The 12,139-nt window shown below is 54.7% G+C and overlaps 1 protein-coding gene across 1 annotated transcript in view; it reads right to left on the bottom strand.

The window, feature by feature from the left end:
- GALNT9 (polypeptide N-acetylgalactosaminyltransferase 9) overlaps positions 1-11,365 on the bottom strand; it is a 154,820-nt gene extending 143,455 nt beyond the window's left edge. The window contains exon 1 of the mRNA XM_063087450.1: positions 11,125-11,365. Within this exon, the coding sequence (XP_062943520.1) occupies positions 11,125-11,365 (241 nt within the window). The remainder of the gene's footprint in view (positions 1-11,124) is intronic.
- Between the last annotated feature and the right edge of the window lie 774 nt (positions 11,366-12,139).

Below are 12,139 nucleotides of genomic sequence, written 5' to 3'. Positions count from 1 at the left end.
CATAGGCAGGTCAGTTACTCACTGAAAACTGCCCTGCCCTGCCCCAGCCCTGCCTCATGCCCATCCAGGGCATGGAAGACCCAAGGAAGGAGGGGGCGTCACTCAGGGCTACAGGTGCAGAGAGGACCAGCCGTAGCCCTGGCACTACGTAGAGCGCACCATTCCTCTGGCATACTTCCGGGCCCTGGGGCAGCACTTTAAAAAACAATTGTACACGGCTTGTTTACTTAAAAATAAAACACCAGCAGCTGAGACATCTGAGCGGGGGCCCTTCTGGGCCAGGTGAGCATGGGCAGGGTACAACCGCCACCCATCTGAGCAGCTGGGGCACCCACGTGGGGGCCGGGCAGGCACCAGGCGGGCCTGATACAGGAGGCAGGGTCAGTGGGCAGGGGACGTGGTGTGGGAGCTGACATGCCACATCTCCTTCCCACGGCCCCCAAAAGCCCATCAGCCCTTCCTGCCCAGCCTTCCAGGCCCAGCCCCCAGCACTGAGGCCTCGGGCTAGCAGGGACATACATTTGACATTGGTCTGCATAGGGTGTGCATCTAGCTGTGCTTGACACTCGTTGTACCATGAGCAGGAGCACATGGGGGCTGCTGTAATGCAGATTGCAGGGCCCACTTTGGAACTCCTGGGGTGGATCCTAGGGACATGCGTTGTGACCAATCTCCCCATGCAACTCCATGTGGCCCAACAGTTGAGCCTTGCAGATGCAGAGGCCGGCCTACAGCAGTCACTGCAGGCCGCCTGCTCTCTTAAATGTTGTAGATCCCCAGTTTTGCCTGGATACCCCCCTCTCTTCTGTACAACCATGGGGAGCAGACACCTCCTGCTCCTGCCCCTGCATCAGCCCAAGGGGGAGTTATGATGGGGCCAAGCCATCAGGGGACTGCATGCCTCCAGACCATTCCCTGGGGGCTCCTTGCCTCCTCCAGAGGAACGAGGGCAGAGAGGTTCTGCTCATTTGCTTCTGCATATTGCCTGAATAATGGCTACATCTCACTGGGAAGGAAGAGCAGAAATAGAACCCGGGTCTCTGACAGTGCTGTAGAGCCCCCAAACTTGCCAATGTGGGCTTCTTGTCATGGGAGGCACATTCATTATCATTGAAGCCAGTTGTGGTTAATTTTGTGTGTCAACGTGGCTGGACTAAGGAATGCCCAGACAGCTGGTAAGGCATCATTTCTGGGTATGTCTGTGATTGTGGTTCCAGAAGAGATAAGCATTTGCACTGGTGGACTGAGTAAGAAAGATCCACCTCATGCACGTGGATGGGCACCATCCCATTCATCTAGGGCCAGAAACGAAGAAGAAGGCAGAGGAAGGCAAAGTTGGCTCCTGCTTTAGCTGGGACATCATCTGCTCCCGACCTCAGAGGTCGGCCCCCCGGTCCTCAGGCTTTTGGAGGTGGACTGAATCACACCCCCGGCTCCTCTGATTCTGCAGCTTGCAGACAGCAGATCCTGGGATTTCTTAGCCTCTGCAACTGCATGAGCCAATCCCCATCCTACACCTCCTCCCACACCTTCTCTGCATCCTAATGGTTCTGCCTCTCTGGGGAGCCCTGGATAATGCTCAAGGGAGTTGAAGCTTCTTGGTTTGGTTATTTGTTTGGTTTCCATCAAGCCTTTCAATCTGGTTCAGGCCAAATGTTCACCCATGAGTCCACCTGTGCCCAGCATCAAGTGCCAGTCGTGGGTCATTGCAGGTGGTCTTTCCCACAGACCAGCAGAGCCGAGGATAGAAGACATCAGGTCTGGGAGCCTGGCCTCCACTGCCCTTCTTAAGGACACCCTGTTTTTTGTGGAAATCCATGTCTTCTCCATTCTCAGCTTCCTGTGGTTCAGATGGGACTGACCTCCACCCAAGCTCCAAGGGTGAAAATAAAGAAGACACTCCCAAGAAAAAGGGGAGATGGAAAGGCCCAGGCTGCTGGATCAAGCCTCACCTGATGCTAGAACAACCACTGGGTCACTCAGTCCTGTGAGCCAATGATTCCTAAGTCAGTCGGACTTGAGTTTTCTGTCACTTGAAATCCATGTTCTCAGCTGTGAGCAGAATTGGCCAGGCTGGTGCTATGCCTGAGGAAACAGGGCTCACACAGCCATGACCCCAAGATCACGGGTCTCAAAAGTGTCAGGGCCTACACCAAACCCAGGCACCTCCCATAGGGCATCTGCACATGTGGCTTGCTTTGTTTTATGTTTTACCCAACAGAGAGCCACAGATGCCTCGAGGAGACCCCTGGACCCAGAGTCAGAAGTGTCCCTCATCAGCTCTGGTCCCACATTGAGGATGCTGGGGAGGCCAGATACTGCCCAGAGACCTCAAGGGTTGCCCCAAACTCAAGACTTTTCTCCCCTCTGTGGAATATGTCAGCTTTGCAGACTGCCCAAGTTCATATAACTTAAGAGTTTCCTTTAAAATGACTCATATTTTAAATGAAATATATTTGTTTCTTAAATAAGTGATATACTGCTACCAACAACAGAAAACATGTATCATTTGTCCAAAATATTAGTCAATAGAGAATAAAAACAAAATGCAGCAATTAAAATCTATCCAGATATGCCGGCCAGCCAGAGACCTGGGCCTGGGAACGGCACCGTCACGTTTAGAGGGGAGGTGCGTTGCCTATGAGAGGCCCATGGCATCAGATCGAGACCCTCTTATGGGTGCCATTAGAAAGCCTGGAGGAGGTGGAAAGGGGGGGCATTCCTCGCGGTGTGATTCGATCCCTCCCAAGGCACCTCCTGCATGTGGGGCAGCTGCGTTTCATCCACTCTCACCTTACAGATGAGGGGGCTCGGTGGTGTCCACGGCACATCTTCTGCGGTGCCAGGCACAGTGAGGGCCTTTGCCCACACCAACTCCTTTAGTCCCCACGAGACTTCTCAGAGGCTGGTGCCCCCACCATCCCCACTTTGCAGGTGGGGAAACTGAGGCTCAGAGAGGCCAGTAACTTGCCTGTGGTCATTCAGCCAGTGAGGGGTGGAGCCACGTCTGAATTCGGGCAGTCAACAGCCACACTCTTCAAGAAGGAAGGGTCCTCAGTGGGGTGGGGAGGGTCTCACCCCAGGGACATTTCTGGTGTCCCAGCTGGTAAGGCGGGCACTGTGGGCACCTCGCAGGTGGAAGAGGCCGGATGCTGCTCCACATCCTACAATCAATGCACAGAAGCCCCATGACCCACGATGAAAAATCGACTGGCCAAGAGTTGGTAGGACTGGGTTGAGGGACCCTGGCTTAGGGCAGAGTGTGGACCAGAATGAAGAGCGTCCAGCACCAACAGGGGGACGCTGCCTGGAGATCTTGGTTTCCCATCTGCTCATTAGCAGGACTGTTGCCTGCTGTGCCGATCTCAGTGGTCCCGGCTGATCCAAGTGAAATCACAGATATGCTTTAAAACCAACCAGCTAGACAGAAGGCGTGCTATTATTACTGTCCTAGGATGTCCCGGGATGCTGAACACTCACACTGTCGCCTCCCCGAGCCTGCGGAGCACAGCTGGCTGGGACACCGCGGTGGGCCCTGCTGCCTCCCCACCGTCCCCTCGGGGCCACACTTCTCTTTGACTGCCCTCGCCATCCCCAACAGCCTCGGGTCCCCAAAGTGTGTACTTCCTTAGATCCTGTGGGGTTCACTCCTCCTCATTCACATCTCAGTTCACACATCGTCAGCCCAGACCACCACCTGCGCTAGTGTTGGGGCTGCTGTGACAAAGCACCACACGCTGGGGCTTAAAACCGTGCACTATGCTCCCACGTCGGAGGCCAGAAATCTGAGGTCCAGGTGTGGCAAGGCTAAGTCCCTATGGAGGCTGCAGGCGAGGATCCTTCCTGCCTCTTCCAGGTTCTGGGAGCACTAGGTTTCCCTTGGCTGTGGCCACATCACTCTAGTCTCTGTCTTTGTCTTCACATGGCCATCAGCCCTCTGCATGTGTCTCTTATGAAGATACTAGTCACTGGATTTAGGGCTCACCTACCCAGCATGACCTCTCATCTCAACTTAACTAATTACATCTGCAAAGACTCAGTTTCCAAGTAAGGCCTCATTCTGAGGTTCCAAGCAGATGTGAACTTCTGGGCAGGGCACTGTTCAACCCCCTTCATTCACCCATTCACTCTCCACCTCTCCACTCTTTTTCATAGCATCTATCACTGCCTGAAATCACCTTACGCATGCTACCTGTTCACTACCCATCTTCCTCCTTGGGATGTTGGCCCCAAGACACAGGGACCTGTCTCCCTGGTCACCACCGTATCCTCTAACAGCATCAGGAACGTACTAGGCGCTCACTGAACACGTGAGGAGTGAATGAGTACACGGATAAGTGAGACTTGGCCTGTGTTCAAACAGAGGCTTCAGTCTGCAGGGGCTGGGCCCACAGGAGCCAAGTCCAGCCCAGGAAGGGCTCAGGGCACCCAGTCCGTGACTCAGTCATTACCCCACCTGGACATCCCAGGAGGGACACGCGTCTGCACGAGGAACAGCATCCCCTCCTCCCCATCCTACCCCTGTCAGCCCTTCCTTCTATGCCCTCTCCCATTTCTAGAACAAGGGCTACAGCTGTGGGGCCTCCCCAAGACGAGGACTTGGGTTTGCAACTTTTGCATGGACCATGGCGTGAGAGCTGCCCACAAGCCACCTGCGCAGACCCGGCCTGCTTGCTGGAGGGTGGTAACAGAGAGGCCTGGGGACGAAGCCTATAGCCCGCATCTGCCAAGCCACTGTGGGACGCATGGTTTGCTTCTATGCTGTGAGATAATGCAGCTCTTAAGTACCTTTCAGACAACCCAGAAAGTGAGTTTCTTCTTTCTGTGAATGGCAAGTAGAAGGGGGAACTGTCAGACTTGTGTCGACCCCAGATGCTCATGCTGAGAGGTTGGGAAGGCCATCCTAACCTCTGTTGTCCCAGATGGAATCTCCATAAGGGAAAACCAGAGTCACAGTGGTGTTTCCAAGGACCCACCAGCGGTGAACCAGCCTCACCTCTCCCCACCTCAGCGCCCAGGTTCTCCACCTACTGTTCCCTTCAAAAGCACCTATGCTTTTGTGAGAGTTGACCAAGCTGGTCCTGTGACTTGGATCCATCCCACATGTCTTCAGGGGGAGATCTGATATGTAAATTTATAGAGACTTATTTTTGTCAAGTTTCCAGCCGATGAAGGATAAACTTTCCTTTCAGAAAATAGTTCCAAGACTTTGAAATATGCAGATTGCTGAGCTGAATTGTAAATGTAATCAGCCCCAGCACCCTCCCAATTCGGGGGTCACGCCTGCATACATTATTCCTAGAAGCTCGGGGACCACTCTGGACAGAGCCTGCTCTGCTGAGGTCCATGCCTCCCTGAGGGAAATAAACACCCCAGGAGGTGTTGACCGAGTTCCTCTCCCCTAAGATTTGCAGGTGCAGGCCTGCATGTCGGCTCAGCGGTCCTCCCATGTCTGTGGTCTGGTGGGCTCAGGGCTCCCCTGTGAAGACAGGGGCAGCCCCGCAGGCTGAGCAGCATGCGCAAAGCAGAGGAATGAAGCAAACCCAAAATGTTGTTAATCTTCTCGGATTGAGTGAAATGCACTTGCACACCACCCTGAGAGCCATGCACACCGGCAGGTGACCGAAGAAAACAGGAAAGGTAACTCCGGTCAAACGGCCTGGACCCCGCCTCAGTCATCGGAGTCAGAGCCTGTGCTCTGGGTAAGGGTATTTACTATTTTTTCACCTTTTGTAGTAAATCAACAACAGTGGGGGTCTGTGAAACTGAGGGCGCGGGGACCTGGCCAATTACTGATCTAGGAGGAAACGGTCACTAATTAAAAGCTGCTGCGATTGTGAAGCAAAACCAGCCAGGACCCAAGATTAAAGCGTGGAACAAACCGCGCTATCTTCCCGGCCACAGCCACTGTGACTGTTTGGATTAGCAACGTAGGAATGTTGTAACTCATAAAGCAAATTCAGAGAAGGATGAAGATGGATGAACTCAAGCTGGAAAGGCTGTCTGGAACCAGAGGTAAGCCATTTTAGGAATTAAAACTCACAAATAAATGAATAGGAAAAGCTTTCTGGTGGAAATCACATTCCCTAACAAGTAGAATATCTTAAAGCATTTCCAAAATGGAACTGCTTATGCACAGCAGAAGCTTGGGAACCCCTTTTTAGAAATCAACACCTTATACACACCCAGGTGGCTTTCAAGAGAGGACTGCACTGGACCAGGTGCAGAGCAGAGGCCGAGGACTGCCAAGTGTGTGCAGGGAGACAGAGACGGCCAGACACCGCCCAGGTCTGGGCTCCCCGCATGCTGGTCTCAGACAGCATCTTCCACACACTTCCACCCATTCTTCACCCACTTAAACAATCCTGATAGGGCATCCACTCTGTGCCGGGTACCAGATGCAGCTCGCTGTTCCCCTGTGCTCATGCTCTGGATACTGTCTGGAGCCCTGGGCTGGTAGTGGCTGTTGCTGGGATGGGGAGAGCCTGGCCAAATCCTGCCCTTCACGCCAGGTGGGGGGGATCTTTGGACGGGCTCCCCAAGTTCAGCTATCTGCCTATTGCTAGAGCAAATGCCATTGCCTTAGGCCCGTGGTGCAGACGGCTCCAAATCTAGGCATTTGCCCCTCTGCAGCCAGAGGTCCAGGGCAAATCGTGGAAATAATCTGCGTCCTGTCCCCATCCCTTCTCTTTCTCACCTCCCTCTGGCCTCTCTGTTCTGGTTCAACTCAGTCTCCACTGTTAATAACTCATAGTGCTGAGATTCCTGGAAGGATTTTGGCTTCTTGGTTAGAGACCTTGGACCCCCTGTCCTGGAGGCAGCCTCAGGGAGATATGCCCTGTTAGCAACATGATACCCACTTCCCAAGTCCTCCAAGGCCCCTACCATAACACCCCTGGGGACACTGCTCTGGAGACAGACCAGGCTTCTTGAAGTAGGGTTATATGTCCTGTAGGCCCAGCATGGCAGACACAATTTTTGGCAGGAAATGGGCACAGTTAAGTCACCCCAATCATATGAGACAAGACTCCCTGTTTCAAGCCTGTCTTACTCTCCTAATTTCTTCTTGGTTTTGTGCTAATATGTCCTTTTCACTTGAGAATCTTCCTTTTGAACAAAGAAAGAACAGACTCTGGTGGCAGAAGGATACTGTTGGAATTTCACAGCATGACTTGGTCTCCATTGCATGTATTCACAGTTGTCTTCTATCCATGGGCGTGGTGGTGATGTCAATTGTCTCAAATTTATTGAAGTAAAAACAATGAATTTTTAGAGAAAAATCCACTCTCTTGCTCATGGACAGATATTTCTGGAGTGCTAGCTAAGTGCCTGGCAGCCCTAGGCCATGGGTGTGACAGCTGAGAACAAAACAGACAAAAATTCTTGCCCTCAGGGTGAACTACAGGACAGGTGTTGCACACAGATATGGGAAGACGTGTGAGCCGTATGTGAATTTCTGAACTTTGAGAGAGATGGGGGTCAACTTCCCCAGAGGAGGGGCAAGCGGGGGGTGACGGGGTGTTGGCGGAGCTCACAGAAGGCTGTCTGCACCCCAGGGCTGTCTCTGGCCAGCACCTGGTCGTCCACAACAGGACCTTTTTTTTTTTTTCTTTTTTTAACTTAAGCTTTTAATAACTGCAGAACTGAAGCAAATGGCTCCAACCTTCTAAATCACCTCTGGCCTCCTCCCACCTCACTGGCACTCAGCTTTGGTCCATACGGAGACCACCCCATGGCCTTGGCCTTCTCTGAGAGTAACATGCACCCTGTGAACTTGGGCTGGGGTAGGTCAAGTTAGAGGGAATTAATGCATGTGTGCTCTGGATTTTAGAGACTACCTCCCTCAAAAACAAACAGCCAAAACCAAAACTTCACCCCGCCTCCATCCCAGCTCCGTCCTCCACCTCAAGTCTCCTACCAAGGGGCCAGGAGGATGCGCCTGAGGCAGGAAGGTGGGAGCCAGGCAGGTGGGTGGTTCTCCTCTCTGAATCTAGAGCAAGATCCAGCCCCTATGATGTGCAAGATCCCGTTACCTGTTTAATGCCTATAACAACAAAAATAAATCAATGTACCTTAACTCTGTAGAGGCTTACTGTCAGCCTGGAGAAGGCTACACCCTGCAAGCAGTGGGAGCATGTGGGAATTCCTTGTTCCCACCCCTCATCACTGGGGACTTGACAGTCTTCCGAAAGGCAGAAGGGTTTGAATGCCTGGATGACTGCATGGAGACATTTCCTTCCCTTCTCCATTGCTCAAATTTAGTGTTCACAGAGTTACTGCGCCAGTTGCATGCACAAAACCCTGAATGCCATTTTTTATGTGCAATTTAAGATATTCCGAAGGATGGTTTTTGTCTATAAACTTTTTTCTTGCCTTGAGCACTGAATTTAGAAGCAAACTCTCAGGCACATGTGGGAAGCGACTACACAGCGTTTCCTTAAAGAATATTTTCTCCTGGGTTCTATGATTTGAATCTGCACACATTACTTAGGAGTTCTCTGACAAGGTCAATAAAATATCCCAGATGAAGGTCACTGGGCCAGCCAAGGACAGGGTGTGGTGACAAAGTCCTGCTCAGGGCCGCCCTCCCCCCTACCTAAGCCCCTCCTGTCCCCACCCCCCCAGCTCAGAGGAAGACAGGCTCCCTTCTCCCTGGCCATCCTTTCCTTGCTGCTAGCTCCTTCAAGCTGGGAGAGAGACTTTTAGGAAGCAGTCAAGGCAGAGAAAATATAAGTGACACATCAACTTTGTTTTGGACTTCTCCCTCTCCTTCCTAAATTCGGTTGAATTAGTATTGGGTGGAAACTCCCAGGAATCAATTTCACATTTCTGGGATCTGAAATAGAACAGGTCGTGAAGGCTGCCTCCTCCAGGAAGCCTTCCCATGGCTTTTCTTCAACACCGTCTAACACAGACACTCTGAGCCAAACTCAGAGGGGGGCGAGTGCTGTTTACAAGCAGCTTCAAGTGAACAAATGCCCCAGTCCTCTCCTGGGGACTCACCTGGGAGTGTTAGATTTGGGTGCCTCTTGTCATTTCCTGGAACAAATATTGAATGACTATTGGGTTTAGGCACACGGGTGTCAGAGAGGGAGGTGAGATGGCCTCATTGCAGAGAGGGTGGGACAGAGAGAGAGACAGGAAGAGGCAGGTAAAGAAGGGAGGGAAACTGGGGAGGAGGAAGGGATTTGGTGAGGGAAGGAAGGAGAAAAATTTACAGAAAATAGAAAGGAGGACGGGTGGAGGGGAAGAAGGAAGCCAGGAGAAGCGGGGAGAGAAGCCAGAGGGGAAAAGAGAGGGCAGAGGCAGGTGGGAGCAACACGCCAATTTCCCAAAACATTTCATTATCTCCAGTCAATGTCAGGAAAGGGGATCAAAGGTCCTGGCTCTTTCTGCCGCTCAGAATCCCAGCTCCTTCTCACCTTGAAGGGGGAGGAAGGGAAACCGCGCACGGGGCTGAGTTGGCCGCCACGATGTTACACAACCCCAACATGCTGCCAATGTTTTTATATAATCCTCCGGTCCTCCCCATAAAACAGACCATAACACCCTGGCAAATACACTCCAATAAAGCTCTGTGCTATTACTGGGCACACCGCCTTCCAGGAGATGAATCACACCGCCGGAATGGCTGAGCGGATGCTTGAACTAAACTTTCTCCCCTCGTGGCTTTGGTGAAATAGCAGAGATCAGGGAAGCCATGGAGCTCAGGAATAACTCACCTCCGAGGAACCAGCAGTTCTGGGATGATGAGAACACGCTTGGGAACTCAGGGGATGCCCTGCTCTCCAAGTGAGCGAGCTGCAGACCAAACAAAGGCTCAGCCCATCCCTCATCCCGGGGGTGGCAAAAGCCTCCATTGAGAGCTGATGATCAGAGGCCTGTCTGCAACCCCAGCCTCCATGGCTGGATGGGGCTCCTGAAGGAAACCACAAGATGACCTCGCACCTCCCCCACCCCACCCCCAACAAACAACATGCAGATAGAGCCCCCGCCTGCGCAAGCCCAGCTCTCAGACACCTCCTACTTGAGCCTGTTACTGACACTTCCTGGAGGAGGTTTGCTGGGGCTGCCAATGCAGAAACCAGAATAGTCAGCACAGAACGGAAAGAGAGCCCGCTAACGATGTAGACACACACACAAACTTTCCCCAAGGTGCCTCAGCACAGAGTGAGCCTCAGGGGGCAGCAGCCATGGTATTCTGTCCTACTGTGTCCCAAAGTGGAAAAATACTTGATCTCATTAGCTGTGGCTCGTGGGCCTGCCCTGCTGCGACACCAACGCTGACCCTCAGGTGACCTACACCTGCGTGCCACAAAACAAAGAGACCTACGAGGAGCTGGGCTTTCTGTAGAAGCTTTCAAGGACTCTGGGGCTTCCCAGGTGCCATGACCTATGTCCATCTGGGTAATTAACACCTGCCAAGCCCCCACCAGATCCTTGTCTCCATCTGTCCACAGGGCATTGGCCGTAGCCTCATGCTTTTCCCACAACAAAACTTTCTGGTGCAACCCCTGAGCCATCCCCATGTCAGGAGTCCATCTAGGCCTGTGGTCATAGCAGTGTTGAATACCCCAAGAGCCTTACAGGCAAAGAACACTACATCAGCAACCTCCAAAGAGCAGCAGCACCCCCCATCCCTGTTCTACATCTCCAGGGCAGGAAGGGGAATCAGTCCAACAAAGCCCTGACGTCCCACAGCTCCTGGAAACATAGGGCCTGCTCCTCACTCCTGGACATAGGTGCTGTCTACTTTGAAAGCAGGTCCCAAGAGCCTCTTTATAAGTTCCATCAAATTCTCTTGGGGGATAAGTTTGGACTCATTGTGTGTGTGTGTTTGGGAGTGGGGGGGTTAGAGGGCAGATCTCAAGCATCCACAAGTGAATGAGTGGGTGGTCACCCAGTTGGTACCCCCTGCTGAAAGGAGGCCTCAAACAGCTCTCCTCTTCCTATCTGCCTCCTACTTGATTTCCTCCCAACCCAGGTGGGACGATAATGCCCCTGGGGTTAACATGGTTCCAGCAGTTGGATGCAGAGTGTAGTGTCCCTAGCATGGGGGGTACCCTCCCACCAGTCCCCTCTGCCCAGCCCCTCAGTCCCAGGCGGGACGCTGGCTCGTCTCACCATTGAGCTGGTTGTAGACCACTTCCTCCAGGTGGTCAAGCCGCTGCAGGATGGCCTCGCGGTCCACCAGCGCGCCCACCTTGGCGTGCCGGCTGCGTACCCGGCGGTCAGCGCTGCGCACAATCTGCACCAGTTCCTCGGAGCGGTCCTGCAGGCGGCAGTACACGGAGAAGAGGATGATGCCCACGAACACCAGGATGTTGACCGTCAGCAAAGTTTTGATCTTCCTGGCCACCGCCATGAACGCGGCTGGAAGCTGGGGGCTGCCTCACCCGCGGGGCATCCCCGTGGGCCCGGCGGCAGCAGGAGCCTCCGCCCGGCCCGCCGCTTCAGGGACCATGAGCCGCCCGGGCTCGCCGCGGGGCGGGCGAGGAGCTGCGGGCCGGGGGCGGCGCTCCGGGTGCCCGCTCGCCGGGAGCTGTCCGTTCAGCACCACCGCGCTGCGCTCAGAGCGCCGGGCCGCCGCCGCCCGGCGTCCCCGCGCGCAGGGGCTGCCCGGGGCTGCGGGCGCGGGGCGCAGCCGGCATCCTCCGCAGAGGGGCGCGGCCCCGCCCCGGGACCGGCGAGAGTGGGCCTGGGCGCCGGGAGACGGCGAGGGAGGCGCGGGCCGGGCGGGCTCGGCTGCTGCGCCCGCTCCTGCCCGCCCCGCAGCCACGGCGCCGGTGCGGAGTGACGCGGCCTCGCAGCTCATCAGCATGCACGCGGCAGCCCCGCGCCGCCCCCGCCGGGACCGCCCCCCGCTCACCCGCCCCTCCCTGCCTGCCGGTCCGCGCGCGCCCCGGGGTCCCAGCCGGGCCAGGCGAGGGGCGGGGCGCGCTGCCGGGAGGCCGAGGGCATCCGGGTGCGGCCGGGCAGAGCCCCGGGACCCTCCTCCCCACACCTCTCCCCAGACTTCCGGGGCTCCCAGCGGCCCGCACAGTCGGAATAAACCCCAAACTTGACCCGAGGGAAGTGGGCCTCTAGGGGATGCCCGGTCAAGGCTGCGTGGTCTGAGTGGACGGCTGGGGGTGGGTGC

This window comes from Cynocephalus volans, chromosome 2 (genome assembly GCF_027409185.1).
Source record: "Cynocephalus volans isolate mCynVol1 chromosome 2, mCynVol1.pri, whole genome shotgun sequence".
Lineage (NCBI taxonomy): Eukaryota > Metazoa > Chordata > Mammalia > Dermoptera > Cynocephalidae > Cynocephalus > Cynocephalus volans.
This window is presented reverse-complemented; position numbering and strand designations above follow the sequence as displayed.